The sequence below is a fragment of the Mauremys reevesii genome, linkage group 7 (genome assembly GCF_016161935.1).
Source record: "Mauremys reevesii isolate NIE-2019 linkage group 7, ASM1616193v1, whole genome shotgun sequence".
In the NCBI taxonomy this organism is placed as follows: domain Eukaryota; kingdom Metazoa; phylum Chordata; order Testudines; family Geoemydidae; genus Mauremys; species Mauremys reevesii.
Genome location: NC_052629.1, coordinates 74,575,777 through 74,594,162, shown reverse-complemented (window position 1 = coordinate 74,594,162; position 18,386 = coordinate 74,575,777). Strand labels below are relative to the sequence as shown.

At 50.0% G+C, this 18,386-nt stretch overlaps 1 protein-coding gene across 4 annotated transcripts in view; it reads right to left on the bottom strand.

Moving 5' to 3' along the window:
• The window catches only part of RNF123 (ring finger protein 123), a 155,721-nt gene that overhangs the window by 115,669 nt on the left and 21,666 nt on the right, over window positions 1-18,386 (bottom strand). For all 4 annotated transcript variants that reach the window (XM_039547076.1, XM_039547079.1, XM_039547077.1 and 1 more), the window contains exons 10-12: window positions 16,643-16,768; window positions 15,847-15,961; window positions 630-734 (exon numbers count right to left, since the gene is read on the bottom strand). In XM_039547076.1, coding sequence (XP_039403010.1) covers window positions 630-734; window positions 15,847-15,961; window positions 16,643-16,768 — 346 coding nt within the window. The remainder of the gene's footprint in view (window positions 1-629; window positions 735-15,846; window positions 15,962-16,642; window positions 16,769-18,386) is intronic.

Sequence of the window (18,386 nt, the reverse complement as noted above, 5' to 3'; positions counted from 1 at the left end):
GCATCCTGCTTCTCCCCGCTCCCTCCCAGCGCTTGCACCACGAAACAGCAGATTCATGGGGCAGGGAGGGAAGAGGAGGGGGAACGCAGTACACTGGGGAAGAGGTGGGGCCGGGGCAGGGATTTGGGGAAGGGATCCAATAGGTGCAGGAAGTGGCAGAGTTAGGGTGGGGACTTTCGGGATGGGGTTGGAATGGAGGCAGGGCCAGGGGCAGGGATGGGGTGGAGTCGGGGCGGGGGCCACAGGCACCCACCGGCGCCGGAGAAAGTTGCCGCTTATGCATTAACCCCCTGCAATGCAGGGCCAATCTCACCCCTAACACCACCACTCTGCAGTTCATTGACCAGACAGCAAGCACACACCCTGGTCAACACAAAGCCTCCACACTCGCTCTGCAACATCACTCCCTCAGTCAGGCTGTAGTGGGAGCTGCCACCCCATGGGAGAGGGGCCATTCATGACTTGGGACTACCTGACAAATAACTCGAGGCCTGTGAATTCTCCAATACCAGAGTATGTCATCTCTCCTGCCTGAGCAGGCAAGCTATGAAAACTGAGGAGGAGTTGTGGGTCCCCCTCCCTGCAAGCACTAGGGGGGAACACATGCAAGTCCAGCAGCCAGCACTCACCATGAGAGGGGCAAAGTGATTAAAGATGTGTGCCAGGGTGATCAGCACCGTGGGTTCTCCTTGCAGCTGCCATGTTGACGTGTCCTTCTCCACCAACTTCCCCTCCTGCAACACCAATCCCAGGAGACATAACGCTCAGAGCAACCCCAATCCCACCTGCAGCTCCATCATCAGATGCATGCACGCACGTTGGAAGGAGGGGGCAGCACTCCCCGCCTCTGCAGAGGACAGCAGCACATGGGACATCCCTGAATGGATGCCCAAAGGCATGCACATCCCCCCTGCCCCACAAAAAGGCTTTCAGTAGCAACGCCATTATAGAACTCAGCACCCAAAACGCCACAGTGCCTGAAACAGCCTTTGGGGGGTGAGTTTTAGCTCAGCCAGGCCCGACACCAGATGTCAAGCAAAACCCCTTCCATAAACCTGCATCCCCAGAACAGCCTGACAGTGCACGTGGTTAGAAACAGAAATGCATGTTACTACATGCACTATATGAAACCCCCACCCCGTTCATTTTCTCCATATCCCCCTTCCCCAAAAGTGCATTTTCCCTCCTCTCTCATCATCCATGCTCAGAGGAGGTGAGAGAGAGGCCTGAAAGCCTGAGGCTCCACTCCCAGCACTGGAAGGAATTTTCCAAGATACAGACAGATGTGAGGGTGCCAGGAGAGCTCTGAGCCCACCAGGCAGTGCTGGCTCAGCAGCTGCATCTCCAGGTGCTGCCTGGAACAGCTGGGCACCTGGCCCTCAATTATGTTTGTTGCACCCTCTGTTGCATTCTGTTGCTCAGCTGTTGGGGAAGGGACCAATCAGGAGGCAGTGGGTGGAATGCAGGCATGGGGATGTATGTGAGTTCATTACCTCTCAGATGCTAGGACAAGGGATCTCAAACTGGGGGTCATGACCCTTCAGGGGGTTGTGAGGTTATTACATGCAGGGTCACAAGCTGTCAGCCTCCTCCCCAAACCCCGCTTTGCCTCCAGCATTTAGAATGGTGTTAAATATAAAAAAAAGTGTTTTTACTTTATAAGGGGGGGAGGGTTCACACTCATAGGCTTGCTGTGTGAAATGGGTCACCAGTACAAAAGTTTGAGAACCACTGCGTTAGGACAAGAGAAGGCACAAGAATTTACAGGAATGGTGACTAGAGAGCACTAGCCTTTCCCACCATGCCATGGGACATGCTCAGCTCTTTGAGTTACTGCAAGTGTGGATCCCATCACAGTGTCCATGTGCCCAGCACAGGAGCTCAGAATGTTTGCACCAGCAGTGGGGGGTGGGGGGGGGGGGGGAGAGGAAGAGGGTCGTACACACACCCTGCATGGCCTCACATGCCCATTCCCACGTCATTAAGGGCAGTTATCACTTGGTTCCTTCTAACCATCTCAGGCAGGAAGTGGGAACAAGCATGTCGCTCCCTAGTAATCTTGTTACTTGGTCATTAGACCATTAATTTCTTTCCTGGGTAGTAGCTAGTTTGGTTGCAGATAGTGTGCTTCTTTCTTTTTCAGTTAGCTTGTCATCAGTAGGGTTAAAAAAGCAGCAGCTTATGGAGAAGCAGAGGTCTCATTCCTCTGACCAATGCCAGCAGCAGCGGTGAAGCGGTGGCATAATATTCCCAGCCTTACTTGTGTGTTGCTGCTGGCGCCGTGCAGCACTGCCTTCAGAGCTGGGTATCAGGCCAGGAGCCGCCCTCCCCTCCCCCACAGCCCTGACCGCAACAGAGAAGGATGGCAATACCACAAACCTCCCCCTCCCAATAGCCTTGCAACCCCCTTTTGGGTCAAGACCCCCAGTCTGAGAAATGCTGACAAAAGGGCTTTCCACATGTATGTTTCACCATTTTTAAATACATATTCATGGTTTGTCACAACACTGAAATTTAAGATTCAAATATCTGAAATCATGAAATTCAAGCTTTTTAAAATGCTATAACTGTGAAATTTACCAAAATGGACCATGAATTTGGTAGGGCCCTACCTATAGTAGAGAGCAGCATATCTGTAGTCCGTGCTCCCACATCAGCCTGGCTGAACTGTATTAATTGCACTTTCAGGTGTGGCCCCTGGCCACACTATCGCTCAGCTGCAATGATTCTCTGTCTACCTCTCCCACAGAACCTGACTAAGCTCCCTGCCGCAACATGCACTAGGAAATGGTGAAAGGCACTCCTGGGGAATCATGGGAGAAGTCACACCCTAACAGCCTTTGGGAAAAATCACTGAAGGAGCCGTGGTGCACACCCAAACCGCCCAAGAGCCAACCTGCTGCCAAATGCCTGGCTGAACTAGGACAGCAGAGGGGATGGGTTAGACTGCCCCCAGGCTGGAGTGACTTAGGATGACAGGAGGGGGAACAGGAGAAGGGAGGGCAGATGGGCTAGGCTGCCATGCTTTGGAGTGAACTAGGGTAGCAGGGGATGGGGGCAGTGGTGAGCTGGAGACGGTTCGCAGGAACCGGTTGTTACATTTAGAAGTCCTTTTAGAACCGGTCGTTCCAGGACAACCGGTTCTATAAAGGCTTTATTTAACAAAAACTCCTGCACTCCGCCGGGGCCCTAGCTCACTTCCCCTTCCTCTCCTGAATGCTCCGCCCCCCTTCTCCTCCCCCGCTTCCCGCGAATCAGATGTTCGCGGGAAGAATGAAACAAGCAGCGGGCAGGTAAGCTGGGCCGCGGAGGGGGGTTGTGGGGGGGGGGGAGGTATGGCCAGCTTAGTGGCTCCCTCCAGACTGGCACCGCCAAGCCGAGCGCCCCCAGCTCCAGCCCGGTCCCAGCCCCAGCCGAGCGCCTCCAGCTTCGGCCCTGAGGCTCCGTCCCGGCCCCCGCGGCGCAAGCGCCGGCCAGAGCCAGGGCCCGGCCCGCGGTTCGGCGCCAGTGCCCAGCCCGCAGCTGCGGCCCGGCCTGCGGCGCCAGTGCTGGTCCCAGCGCAGTGGCTCCTGGCAGCGCGGTATGGGGGCCGGGCGGGGGTGTTGGAAGAGGGCAGGGGAGTTTGGGGGTCGTGGGGGGTGGGGCGGTCAGAGGGCAGGGAACAGGGGGATTGAATGGTGGCAAGGATCCTGGGGGGGCAGTCAGGAAGGAGCAGGGGTTGGATGGGGTGGCGGGGGGCAGTCAGGGGCAGGGGTTCCAGGGGGGGTCAGGGAGAAGGGGTGATTGGATGGGGCAGGGGTCCCGGGGGGCAATCAGGAATGAGAGGAGGGGTTGAATGGGGCGCCAGGGGGTAGTCAGGGGACAGGGAAGAGGGGTGGATGGGGCAGGGGTTCTGGGGAGGCATCAAGGAACGTGGGGGGTTGGATGGGGCAGCAGTCCGGGGGCGGGGCGGCCACGACCCCCTCGTGGGGTGAGGAGGAGGGAACCTGTTAATATTTTGGCAGCTCATCAATGGATGGGGGATAAGCTAAGCCACCACGCACTGGGGCGAATAAGGATGGAGAGGATGGGCTAAGCCGCCGTGTGCAGGGGTGCCTGTTAAACCCAGGGTTGTGTGTTCAATCCTTGAGGGGGCCATTTAGGGATTTGGGGATTGGTCCTGCTTTGAGCAGGGGGTTGGACTAGATGATCTCTTGGGGTCCCTTCCACCCTAATAATCAATGATTCTATGAACTGGAACTTTAACACATACCAGCACATGCCCTGGTTAAGCTGCACATTTCACAGAGCAGTTTAGACAAGAGTTCAGAACATGATTAGTGCTCTTTTCCCTCTCCTCATGTGTAGGGCAGAATGGCCTTAGATACCGTAAGGCACAGTCACTACAGAAACCAATGGTACCCAAGATGCAGAGTGAGGAGAGCACCCACAGATCCAGAGATTCCAAGGCCAGAAGGGACCACTGTGCTCATCTAGTCTGAGCTCCTGTGTAACCCAGGCCAGAGACCTGCCCAACAATAATTCCTAGAGCAGAGCTTTTAGAAAACCATCTAGCCTAGATTGTAAAATTGTCAGTGATGTCAGTGTACATTGCTCCAATTATTAGTTACCCTCGCTGTTAAACTTTACAGCTTATTTCCAGTCTGAATTTCTCTAGCTTCAGCTAGAGAAATTGGCTCATGTTAGACCTTTTTCTGCTAGATTGAGGAATCCATTATCCACTAATTGCTTTCCAGCTGGTACTTACACACTGTAATCAAGTCTGAATGGACCAAGCTATGAATCTCTCACTATAAGGCAGGTTTTCCAATCCTTTAGTCATTCTTAGGGCTCTTCTCTGACTCCTCTCCAATTTAATCAACATCCTTCTTGAATTGTGGACACCAGAACTGGACAAAGTATTCCCACAGCAGTCACACCAGTGCCAAATCCAGAGATAAAATAACCTCTCTGCTCCTACTGGAGATTCACCCACGTATGCATCCAATAATCACATTAGCCCGTCTAGCCGCAGCTTCGTGCTGGGAACTCATGTTCAGCTGATTATCCACCATGACCCCCATATCTTTTGCAATATCACTGCTTCTCTGAATAGTCCCGTCCTGTAAGCTTGACCTCCCCTGCTTTGCAGAGAGTGCAGCACTTGTATCCAGCACTGGTCACACCAGAGCACACCAAGAAACTCCCCCTTCTGACCTACATTCTTGGCTCCCAGCTGTATACATTTACACTTAGCTATGTCAGAACAGTTTGCTTGCACCCAGTTTACCAAGCCACCCAGTTGGCTCTGTATCAGTGACCTGTTGTGACAAAGTGGGAATCGTCCATAACATTGTATGGATGATATGCCTGCCAGGGAGTTACCTGACTAGGGCTTGCTAGCTAGTGGGTGCAGAAGGGTTAAAATGAGCCTGGGGCGAAGCAGAAGGCATGAAGTCTTTGGATTACCTGTCTGGGGTGGGATGAATTGGCCGTTAAAGACAGGATGAAAGCGACCCATCTCAATTGAGGGTCCAAAAGACAAATGGGAATGCCACTGGCCAGGCCATTCATACCTAGCAACCACCAACCAGAAGCAAGATTCCTCCAGCCACACCCACCTCTCTGCTGGGAAGCAGAGTTGGAAAACAATGGGGAAAGGTGGCAGGTAGCTATGTTAAGAGCTGGCCTTTGTCCCTCCAAAGAGCTCTCACCTGGACTGACTTCAATGTCTGAGGCTTTTTTCTGCAGCCATATTAGGAGAGCAGCAGCCATGAGCCAAGAAGCAGAAAGTCACATCCTCACACTCCATCTAAATTACATTAAAACAATGTAATATCAGGCTATTAAGGCGGCGATCCTGTCTTAATAGCACCCAACATCACCAGATAAAGAAACAGATATTCAAATCCTTAAAGAAAACTGTGTTTAATAGTTGTGATTATGAAATCTATACTTCTACTGTTTGGCCTTTATGGTCCCTACTTCTCTATTGTTTATCTGAATCATAGAATATCAGGGTTGAAAGAGACCTTGGGAGGTCATCTAGCCCAACCCCCTGCTCAAAGCAGGACCAATCCCCCAACAGATCTTTACTCCAGTTCCCTAAATGGCCCCCTCAAGGACTGAACTCACAACCCTGGGTTTAGCAGGCCAATGCTCAAACCACTGAGCTATCCCTCCCTTTTCTGTCTGGTTCTTTGATTTTTTCTGTCTGTTGCATAATTAATTTTACAAGATTTAAATCAACCAAGGTGGTGGGGTCTGATTGGTTAAAGAATTATTTCACAGTATGTTAGGATTGGTCAAAGAATTATCTCGTAATATTTTAGTAAAATGATTGGTTAAGGTACAGCTAAGCAGGACTCAAATTTCACAATATAAACTGGGGTCCAAAAGGAAGTTCTTTGGAACCAATTCCAGAATACAGCCCAAGATCAGAGCTGCCAGACCTCAACATCCTGCCAGCAGAAGCTGGAGTCCCCATATGACCTGATCCTGACTGGCCACCAGGGAAAGTTCATCTGCCTTATTAGGAGTGTTGCTTATTACACCCTGAGCTCTAGAAATGGGGTATGGATGGGTGCCTCAATTAAGAGGGTTATGCCTTGAGCCCTAGGAACAGGATAAATGTGGGGGCCCTAGAGTGTGTGGGTGACATGACAAACAAAAGAGAAGAAAAAAAAAAAAAGAGCCAACATACATTCTACCGGCAGCTTGACTGGCTTTCAGCAGTATGGACTGTCTGAACCTTGGTTTCCCCTCTACTAGCATCAGGTCTTTCATATTCTGTAGGCCACATGACTATTAAAGCGTTACCTTGTTTTTTAAAAGGTTGTCTGGTGTCACTGCAAATACCTACAGAGAACACTGCTCCTTGAGGGGTACCATACATACCTCCTACAGTAGTCTGGCTTGGCTGGATTTGCTGCAGGGAGCCATGGAAAGAGTCAGGAATTGCTGCTGGGGGCAGAAAGCTCAGAGTTGTGGAGGCCATAGGCCTGCCCTGTTGAACTGTGTGGACCCTTGAGGTTTGGAACATTAAAGGGTCACTCCAGGCTGGGGCACAGACCAAACCCTGTGAATCTGACACACCTGTCCTCTTCGTTATTTACTACTCCCCCAATCTGCCTGCACTTCCTATCCCAACAGGTTCTAACTGAGCAAGTTTCTAAACTAGGCGAGGTAGGAAAGATTTGTGGTGTGCTTCCTATCATGACCGGGGCTAAATCCAAGTCCTGCCCTCTGTGGGAAAGCAGAAGACCAAGGCCACCGGGGGATAAAGCAAGTGTTTCCAGCCTGGGTAATGATGAGGCAGCCTCATAAGAGTCACTGCTAGAGAAGCAGTCTCTAGCTACCCTCAGCAATGGTTATTTTCATCTCCCTCTCCTGCCTGATGCTGGATGCCAGGGATGAGAATACAGATTCTCTAAGATGTGCCCACACTGCTGCCATGAGGGGCATATCAAAAATTGGACGAGTAGAGTTGGATCATGGGATCGAGTGAGAGTTAAATATGCAAAACAGTTTCACATACACCTCTACCCCGTTATAACGCCACCCGATATAACACATTCGGATATAACGCGGTAAAGCAGCACTCCGAGGAGGGGGTGGGGGGGCTGCGCACACTGGCACATCAAATCAAGTTAGATATAACACGGTTTTCACCTATAACGGGGTAAGATTTTTTTGGCTCCCGAGCACAGCATTATATCGAGGCAGAGGTGTAGTTGCAAAAATAAATAAATTCTGTGGTTATGACCATACAAGCTTTAAATTCTAGTCTCCCTCAGTGGATAGCATCGATGAGAACTCTCACCGCTGAAAGCTGTGATACAAGAAATATTTTGTTGGTGAGAGACAAGCTTTTGAGCTTCAAAGCATTTCTTTAAGTCTGGAAAAGGTAACCAAAGTATCACAACTAAATACAAACTGGAACAGATTGTTAAAACATAAGAGATTAACACAATGCAAGAAACTACTTAAAATGAACAGGGCAATTAATATCCTTGCAGTCATGGGACAAAAGGAGGATTACAAGGTTACAAACTTTTGTAATGAGACAAAGCCAGGCTCTCTGGTGAGCCCATGATTTTTAGGCCATGTCTATGCTACACAAGTTACATTGGTATAAAGCCACGGCAATTAGTGTATAGTTTGTGCATGTGCATACTCAGCAGGAGTGTTGTGTCAAGGCACTATGTGATGCACTATGGGCAGGTATCCCAGTGTGCAATCCACCACTGTCTAACAGAGTCTTTTGGGAAGTTTTGGCAATGCATACTGGGGCAGGAAAGAATCGTGCAGGGATGACCGCGAACAAGGGGTTAACTTCACAGCTTGCAACTGTCTCCACCACATAATATCATCTATATCCGATAATTTTTGCATTTGTTTTAAAAATCCTATGAACCTATGCAGCCTTCCTCGCAGTCCGGTATCTGACAGCAGTATGGAGCCTGCCCAGCTCTGCACTATTGTCACAAGGATTGCAAGTACAGGATGAACTATCCTCTGGCATTTCCAGAGCCACAAGAACCATCAAATCAGTGGAGAACACGCTGATTGCTTGGAAGATGGATTGCCAATTCAAGGTGGTAGGTGGAGTTCAGAGAGGAGCTACAGATGATGGAGTGCTGTTTCTGGGCCCAAGGAATGAGCACTGACTGATGGGATCACATCATCATGCAGACTTGGGATGACAAGGAGTGGCTGGAGAGCACTGAAAGGTGCTACCTGGCCCTGCTGTTTGGGTGCTTGTTAGGAATTGTATGCTGCTTCGTGCACATCTTATTAATTTTGCAGCATTTGCTGTATATTTGATTATTACAGTTTTTGTCACTGATCTGACAAGCTGTGTCCCACTGTACAGTAACAAGTGGGTGCTTTCAGAACTGCTAGGCAGGCTGTAAGCGTATTTTGTGAACTTATGAAGAGGAATTATTTTCCAGACCGGATTTTATTCAGTCACAAACCCAGTGCAAAGAAATCTGTGCCATTTAAAAGCAAATCCATTAATTAAGTTTTTAGTGTAACAAAACTTAAAGAGAAAGAACATTCATGTCCATTTTACCTACACCTACAGCAACCGTGGCTATCACAGGTCAGTGCACATGAAGCCGAGGTTGTCCTTAATGTCTCTCAGGGTGGAGTCGTAGGGTAGGGATGCAGCCCCTGATGTCATGTGGAACATTGAGGGGGACGTCAGGAGGTGCTGCAGTGGAGTTCTCCATTGACCGCAAAGGGCGACGAGCCCCAGATTGTTGAACCTGTAGGTCTACAAAAGTCTGCAGCACCTATATTTGCTGCAAAAGAAGCCCACTGCATCCTGGTGCATCTCCCTCTCCTTTTCCTGGTGGGACTCCTGGGCCTTTCCTTTCTTCTCCAGGCTGTCTGCAGTGTTCACACTTCAGGCCCTGTGCTCACACTCTGATGCAGCACTGGCTTGCAGGATCTCATTGAACATGCCATTCCGGATCCTCCTTTCCCCTCACCTGGCTCAGGTGTCCTGCAGGCATGGAGTGGGAACCCCACAAGGCCGCAACGGCAGCAGAGGCAGATAACACACCTAAGTACCACTGTTGATATAGTCCCAATGGAAAATGAACGTTAAGATTCAGAACTCCCTTCTCTTGCTCCCCCCTAAAGCTTTAAAACAAGACATGTCTGTGCTTATTGACACTTCTGCTTTGGAGTGCTTGTGCATGACCACCCACTCAGCACCAGCCATGGTGAGTACGGCTCGCAAGGGGTGAGCAAAATGCAGAGGGAACTGCTTGGCACCATGAAACCAAGTACAGGGCAATGGCATTCAATACTGGCAGTTTTCCAGACACAATAGTGATTTTAGCAGATCTCTCACTCCTGAGCTAACAAAAGGCACAAAGCACAGCTGCTGTTGGCATCATGAAGCCACCCAGAACTGGATACAATCATAGAAGATTAGGGTTGGAAGAGACCTTAGGAGGTCATCTAGTCCAACCCTCTACTCAAAGCAGGACCAACCAAACAAAAACATCCCAGCCACAGCTTTGTCAAGCCAGACCTTAAAAACCTCTAAGGAAGGAGATTCCACCACCTCCCTAAGTAAGCCATTCCAGTGCTTCACCACCCTCCTAGTGAAATAATTTTTCCTAATATCCAACCTAGATCTCTGCCACTGCAACTTGAGACCATTGCTCCTTGTTCTGTCATCTGCCAACATTGAGAACAGTCGAGTTTGGAACCCCACTTCAGGTAGTTGAAGGCTGCTATAAAATCCCCCTCAGTCTTCTCTCCTGCAGACTAAATAAGCCCAGTTCCCTCAGTCTCTCCTCATAAGTCATGTGCCCCAGCCCCCTAATCATTTTCATTGCCCTCCGCTGGATTCTCTCCAATTTGTCCACATCCTTTCTGTAGTAGGGAGCCCAAAACTGGACACAATATCCCAGATGTGGCCTCGCCAGTGCCAAGTAGAGGGGAATAATCATTTCCCTTGATCTGTTGGCAATGCTCCTACTAATGAAGCCCAATATGCCGTTAACCTTCTTGGCAACAAGGGCACACTGTTGACTCACATCCAGCTTCTTGGCCACTGTAATCCCCAGATCATTTTCTGCAGAACTGCTGCTTAGCCAGTCAGTCCGCAGCCGGCAGCTGTGCATGGGATTCTTTTGTCCTAAGTGCAGGACTCTGCTCTTGTCCTTGTTGAGCCTCATCAGATCTCTTTTGGCCCAATCCTTCAATTTGTCTAGGTCACTCTGGACCGTATCCCTCCCCTCAAGCATATCTACCTCTCCCCCGAGCTTAGTGTCATCCACGAACTTGCTGAGGGTGTAATCCAGTGGTTCTCAAACTTTTGTACCCGTGACCCCTTTCACATAGCAAGCCCCTGACTGCAACCCACCTTATAAATTAAAAACTTTAAAATGTATTTAACACCATTATAAATGCTGGAGGCAAAGCGGGGTTTGGGATGGAGGCTGACAACTCATGACCTCCATATAACCACCTCACAATCCCCTGAGAGGTCCCAACCCCCAGTTTGAGGACCCCTGGTGTAATCCATCCCATCATCCAAATCATTTCATGAAGATGCTGAACAAAACCAGCTCCAGGATAGACCCCTGGGGCACTTCGCTTGATACCGGCTGCCAACTAGACATCGAGCCATTGATCACTACCAGTTGAGCCCAATGATCTAGCCAGCTTTCTATCCACCTTATAGTCCATTCATCCAATCCATACTTTAACTTGCTGGCAAGAATACTGTGGGAGACTATCAAAAGCTTTGCTAAAGTCAAGGTATATCACATCTACTGCTTTCCCCATATCCACAGAGCCAGTTATCTCACCACTGAAGGCAATCAGGTTGGTCAGGCATGACTTGCCCTTGGTGGAACCATGCTGATTGTTCCTGATCACCTTCCTCTCCTCCACCTGCTTCAAAAGGGATTCCTTGAGGACCTGCTCCATGATTTTTCCAGGGACTGAGGTGAGGCTGACCAGTCTGTAGTTCCCCGGATTCTCCTTCTTCCCTTTTTTAAAGATGGGCACTACATTAGCCTTTTTCCAATCGTCCAGAACCTCCCCCGATCACCACATTTTCAAATATAATGGCCAATGGCTCTGCAATCACATCAGCCTAGTCCCTCAGCACCCTCAGATGCATTAGATCTGGCCCCATGGACTTATGTATGTCCAGCTTTTCTAAATAGTCCTTAACCTGTTCTCTCACCACTGAGGGCTGCTCGCCTCCTCTCCATACTGTGCTGCCCAGTGCAGTAGTCTGGGAGCTGACCTGTTCTGTGAAGACTGAGGCAAATAAAGCATTCAGACTTCAGCTTTTTCCATATCATCTGTCACTAGGTTGCCTCCTCCATTCGGTAACGGTCCCACACTTTCCCTGACCACCTTCTTCTTGCTAACATACCTGTAGAAACCCTTATTACCCTTCACATCCCTTGCTAGCTGCAACTCCAATTGTGCTTTGGCCTTCCTGATTACACCCCTGCATGCTCGAGCAATATTTTTATACTCCTCCCTAGTCATCTGTCCAAGTTTCCATTTCTTGTAAGATTCCTTTTTGTGTTTAAGCTCAAAGATTTCTCCGTTAAGTCAAGCTGGTCGCCTGACATATTTGCTATTCTTTCTGCACATTGGAATGGTTTGTTCCTGCACCCTCAATAAGGCTACTTTAAAATAAAGCCAGCTCCCCTGAATTCCTTTCCACCTCATATTAGCCTCCCTGGGGATCCTGTTCCCTGAGGGAGTCAGTCTGCTTTTCTGAAGTCCAGAGTCCATATTCTGCTACTCTCCTTTCTTCATTTTGTCAGGATCCTGAACTCTACCATCTCATGGGCACTGCTGCCCAGGTTGCCACCCACTTCTACTTCCCCTACAAATTTCGCCTTGTTTGTGAGCAGCAGGTCAAGAGGCGCACGGCCCCTAGTTGGTTCCTCCAGAACTTGCATCAGGAAGTTGTCCCAAACACTCTCCAAAAACTCTATGGATTGTCTGTGCACTGCTGTATTGCTCTCTCAGCAGATGTCAGGGTGACAGATGTCCCCCATGAGAACCAGGGCCTGTGATTTGGAAACTTCTGTTAGTTATCCAAAGAAAGCATTGTCTACCTCATCCTCCTGATCTGGTGGCCTATAGCAGACTCCACCATGACATCACCCTTGTTGCTCTTGCCTCTAAACTTAACCCAAAGCCTCTCAACAGGCTTTTCTGCAGTTTCATACTGGAGCTCTGAGCAATCATACTGCTCTCTTGCATACAGTGCAACTCCTCTACCTTGTCTCCCGGGCCTGTCCTTCCTGAACAGATTATACCCATCCATGACAGTGCTCCACTCATGGGGGTTACCCCACCAAGTCTCTGTTATTCCAATCACGTCATAGTTCCTTGACTGTGCCAAGACTTCTAGTTCTTCCTGTTTGTTTCCCAGGCTTCTTGCGTTCATGTACAGGCACCTAACAGAACTAGCCGACTGCCCTACTTTCTCAGTATGAATCAGGAGGCCTCCCCTGTTGCACCCTCCTCCTTGTTTTCCTCCTGGTATCCCACCTCCCCACTTACCTGAGGGCTTAGGTCTCCATCCCCTGGCAAACCTAGTTTAAAGCCCTCCTCACCAGGTTAGCAAGCCTGCCTGCGAAGATGCTCTTCCCTCTCTTCATTAGATGTATGCCATCTCTTCCTAGCAATCCTTCTTCCTGGAACATTCCATGGTCAGAGAATCCAAAGCCTTCTCTCTGACACCACCTGTTTAACCATGCATTTACTTCCACAATTTGATGGTCCATACCTGGGCCTTTTCCTTCAACAGCAAGGATGGACAAGAAACGACTTGCACCTCAAACTCCTTTATCCTTCTTCCCAGAGCCACGTAGTCTGCAGTGATCCACTCAAGATCATGCTTGGCAGTACCATTGGTGCCCACATGGAGAAGTAGGAAGGAGTAGCGGTCAGAGGGCTTGATCAAGTCTCAGGAGACACTCCATCACATCCTGAATTCTAGCTCCAGGCAAGCAGCACACTTCAAGTTTCCTGGTCTGGACGGCAGATGGATGACTCCATCCCCCTTAGGAGGGAGTCCCTGACCACCATCACCCATCTCCTGCTCTTGGGAGTGGTGGTATGCTGCTTGCCTATGCACTGCAATGGTGCCTGCTGAAGTTATTGCTGAATGCAGTGGGAAGTGTCCTACCGAGGAGGAAGTAATAAGGCCGTCATCCCTAGAAACCTTTGGGAGAGGATTGCAGAGAACCTCCATGAAAGTTTCACCAAGATCTCTCAGGAAGATTCAAGGAACATCCCTGGGTGCATAAACTGCTTGGCGTGCGCACCCCCTCTCCCCCCGCCGCTTAACTCTACAGGGCACTGAAAAGCAGATGATAATGCTACCTCTTTGTTCCACCCCTACCTCTTCTTGGACAAGTAAATTAATGAAAAGTTGATAGTTGTGTCCTGTTAAGATGGGAGCACCATCAGTATAGCTTTGTAATGGAAAATACAATTATACACTTACCTGAGGTTCCTTCCCCTACATCGGGCTCGCCCATGCTCGAAAGCTAGGACTGCAGTGGAATCTCAAACAGGTCCTGGCTCGTGGCATAGCTGGACCCCCTAGTTGTACATTCCCCATCCTCTTCTTCCTCCACCTCCTCACTGTTCACGCCAGGGGCCTATGGCTCAGGCTCCTTGGAGGTATCCCTGATGGTCTGTGGGTTGGTGATGGGGTCTCCGCAGAGTATGGCATGCATCTCTTTGTAAAAGCGGCAGGTCTGCAGCTTGGCAATGGATTGACTGTTGGCCTCCCTGGCTTTCTGATACACCTGTTGCATTGTTACACTTTCCCACACTATGGTACTAGTCCCTGTTGTACCCCTTCTCCTGCATCCCCCATACAATCTGCTCATGGATGTCCAGATTTCTACTACTGGTCTGTAGCTGTGCCTGCAGAGCCTCTTCTCCCCACAGGTCCAGGAATCCAATAGCTCCTGTCTACTCCAAGCCAGAGTGTCTGGAGCACGTAGCTGGCACGGTGAGCTGGGCAGTTGCACACAATAGAGAGCTGCTTGATGTGTTCGTCAAGCCAATCAAGAAAAGACATTTCAAAAATTCACAGGGCTTTAAAGAGGTAGTGGGGGACCTTCCGGTCTCTGTGACCCCTAGGCAGTGGAGTTCACAATTGTCACCACAGCGGTCAGTGTCGGGCATTGTGGGACAGCTGCTGGAGGGCTGTTAGGGTAGACATAAGTAACGCAGTGTCTACATTCATGCTGCAGCCACCTCCATACATCGACCATGGCTCAGTGCCCCCTAGGGAGGTGGTGAATCTGTGTTGCTGTAACAGGATGCTTACATCGGTAGGACACACGCACAACTAGGTCAACACAAGGCAGCTTAAAAGACCCAACTTTGCATGTAGACCTAGACTTTGAGTCCAGCAGAGTTATGAATTTATGTTCCCAGGCTCATTTTTTGAAGGTGTTGTGCAGGTTTCCTTTGACATGCATCTGATGAAGTGGGTATTCACCCACAAAAGCTCATGCTCCAATACGTCTGTTAGTCTATAAGGTGCCACAGGACTCTTTGCTCCTTTGAGGATGACTGAGAGGTCAGACATGGAGAGATCGCTTTGGGAAAGGCATTCCCCACAAGTGCGAGGGTGTTTTGGACTTTTATCATTTTTCTGTGCAAGTTTGCCCACATTGGTGTTATGGGGGCATTTGATGCATGGGATGAAGTATACCACAGGTTGTGATAGACATATGTAGGACCCATGGATCCTAAAAAGTGTTATGGGGGTACTGATCATCTTAACGGTGGAGCTATGTCTGTAGGTTTTGCATCCTTTGTTCTGCCAGAGTCTGGTGCCTTTGAGTTTGTGAGTCCTGGTCTGTGGAGAGCTTGCTTCTGATACTGTAGAGGTATTAATTGACCACTTTGTTTAAAGTGGTTTCTTGCAATGTGTGTTAACCCCTTACGTTTAATCTGTTCCACCTTGTATTTAGCTGCAACTTTGAGGACCTTTCCCAGACCTGAAGAACTCCTCTGTGCAGTTCGAAAACTTCTCTTACTGGACCAGCTTCTGTTGGTGGAAGAGACATGACCTCACTCACCTTGTCTCTCTAATGTCCCGGGACCAACATGGCTACATCACCATTGCAAATAAAAAATATTTTAACAAGCTAGAGATGATCTATTGCAACCATTGAGTGATAGGCAATTAGGAGTCACCAAGTCACAGGAGCCCCCACAAGCACATCCCCTGAAGGTAGGGAGTATCCTCAGAGTTTTAAGAGCTTTTAAAGCGGCAAGGCAGCAGCACAAATTTCCTAGAATCTTAGCCTCACTAACCTGATGATGCCAACTTACCAACACCTCTATCCCAATGTGAATAACATTCTTCAGATAGCCCAACAGCTTGTGAGCTTTCACCAGGTCCACGCTGGGCGGGTCCTGCAGGGGGCGATATCCCTCCACTGGATAAGTGCTGGAGTGTTAAGAAAAGTCTACTAGCCAGAACGCAACAGAAGCCCTGCCCCACTGGCTCTGCAAGGAGACTTGCAAGTCTGCGTGCCAAGCAGGTAACAGACATTCCAAGAGGCCACCAGGAAGTACAAGTACTTCAGACTTTGCTCACTGAAGTACTGCTAGGACCCTTCTGCATCTCAGTGACTGAGATCACCTCTGGGATCCTCAGGCCCAAGAGCCACACAGCTATGGGCTGCCATTCCCAACCCTCCCACCAACATGTGAGGCACTTTTGCCAGGCCAGGAGATATATTAGAGTGCCCTCAGCCCGGAGTGGAGGATGGGAAGGGCCCATAGCAAAGGGGGCCCACACTCCTGGCCCCTTTGGGGCTTCTACACTTTGACTAAGATACACTGAAGGGGTCTTGGTACTCAAGACTAGTCAGCCTACAGCTGAGGCAGCATTATACCCACTTCACTTCAGAGCAAAGTGCAACACCCCCAGTACAGGAGAAGGCCCTTCATATTGCGACCCCTGCTTAACTTCACACCCTAGGGGCGGCGAAGAGCGCATCTTAGCAGGACAAGCGAGGGCAGGATCATGGATTGCAGAGTTTGGCCTGTGCACTCAGCACCCCTCAGCCAGCATGGTCTAGGTGCTGGCTGTTCTTCCCCTAGGCTTACGGTGAAAGGATATCGGAGTGGGCGGCTGCCGAAGTTAAAAGCGACTGATTCTTTGAAGGAGAGGCTGATAGCGGGGAAGTACGCCATGCCAGCTCCCCTGGTGATGTTATTGAAAGCTGTTCCCAGAGACACACCATTCCTGAAAGAAGAGACAGCCCCCATGGGGTTTAACTAGCCTGGAAGAGGTTAGTGGTTCATCCAACTCAGAAACCATGTTTGGAGGAGGAGGCAATAGACCTTATTTACTGTGATCACACAGCAAGGGAGAAGATGTGCACTGGCAGATACGGAAATCACCGCCAAGCACCAGGGGCCCACGAATCCATACCAGACGTGTGCTCCAGAATCTCATTCAGAAAATGTGTCTCTAGCCCTTTTAGTGCTGAGGTAACCCTGAAAACATGAACGGAATGTGTAGCAATAATGGTATCCAATACATCACAGATAACACTCAGCGGGTTGATTTGCCCTGTTCATCTATATAGGTCAGGGCCCCGCAGATCTCCAATTCCTCAGCCACAACATTCAACTTCAGCTGTAGAATTCACCCTGTGCTGTATCAGGCTGTTTCCTGTCCCCTTGCCTGGCTGGGGCCTGCCTGCAGCTGCCTCTTGGTCCCCAGTGTATGTTCCCTGCACAGATCTATGGTGCCAGGCAATTGGGGCGGGGGGAGTGTCAGAGACGTAGATCTGGAGCCAGGGAGCTGGAAGTACAGCCAGAGCAGCAAGGCAGCTGCAGATGAGCTGCTGATGCTGGTTACAAGCTGCCCCCTCTCCAACATAGATTGGCAGGCCTGGGCATAATCGGTGCTGCCAAGGCCCCTGCAGTCAGCAAGCAAAACAAGAACCCAGCATCAAAATCAAGCAAGTTATGTTGAAGAGGATTTTCTCCAGAGCCATGACTGTAGCCTGGGGGTGGGAATTTGAGGGATGTCACACAGAGACCATGTTAGCACTGCTATGGAATTCAGTCCCATTGTGCTGCAGAGTGCTTGTGCCATGCCACCAGCACTAAGCCCACAGGACAGCTCACATGTACAGGAGCCTGGCCTTGGACAGGCATTGCAGGGTAACACTTTGCTAACCTGTTTAGCAAGGAATACTGAAAACAGACACACCTGGGTGAAGGACGTTGTCCCCAGTAGGGGCCCTGTGCCTAGCTGGACTCCAGCAAGGCCTGGTCTGCAGATGCTGGGCACCCACAGCGCCCCTGAACTCTCAACATCAGCCCCTCCATAGGCTTTACTTTTCAGGGCCAGAAAATGCCCTGTGCTTTGCCCACCAGGTCCAACAGCAATGTGTTCCCATGGTGCTGCTCCCAGTTCCTGGCAGGAGGAAGCAAACCCTGGTGGCAATGTAATTAGGAGGGAGGGGCCATGAGCTGTACTACAGGGGTGCAAACTGCAGCATGCACTGAAGTTCTGTAATGTAACTGCACTGGACACTGCTGACGTGAACTTAGTCCTGCCATGAGTTCAGGGGACTGGACTAGATGACCTCTTGAAGTCCCTTCCAGTCCTATGCTTCCATTATTCTATTTTACATTAACGTAGTCTTGTGTGTACAGAGCAAACTAGGCACCTTGCAGTTCATGCCAGCAGCATCCACACCACAGCTACAGTGCAGCACTTTGGTGGACACTGCAGTTCACACACCTGCAGTCTGTATTATTGTGCAGCCTTAGAGCATCTTCTCCACAAAGCATCTGCATTCAGTCCTTGCCATGCATCAGAAACACTCACCACTTGCTGGACTCCC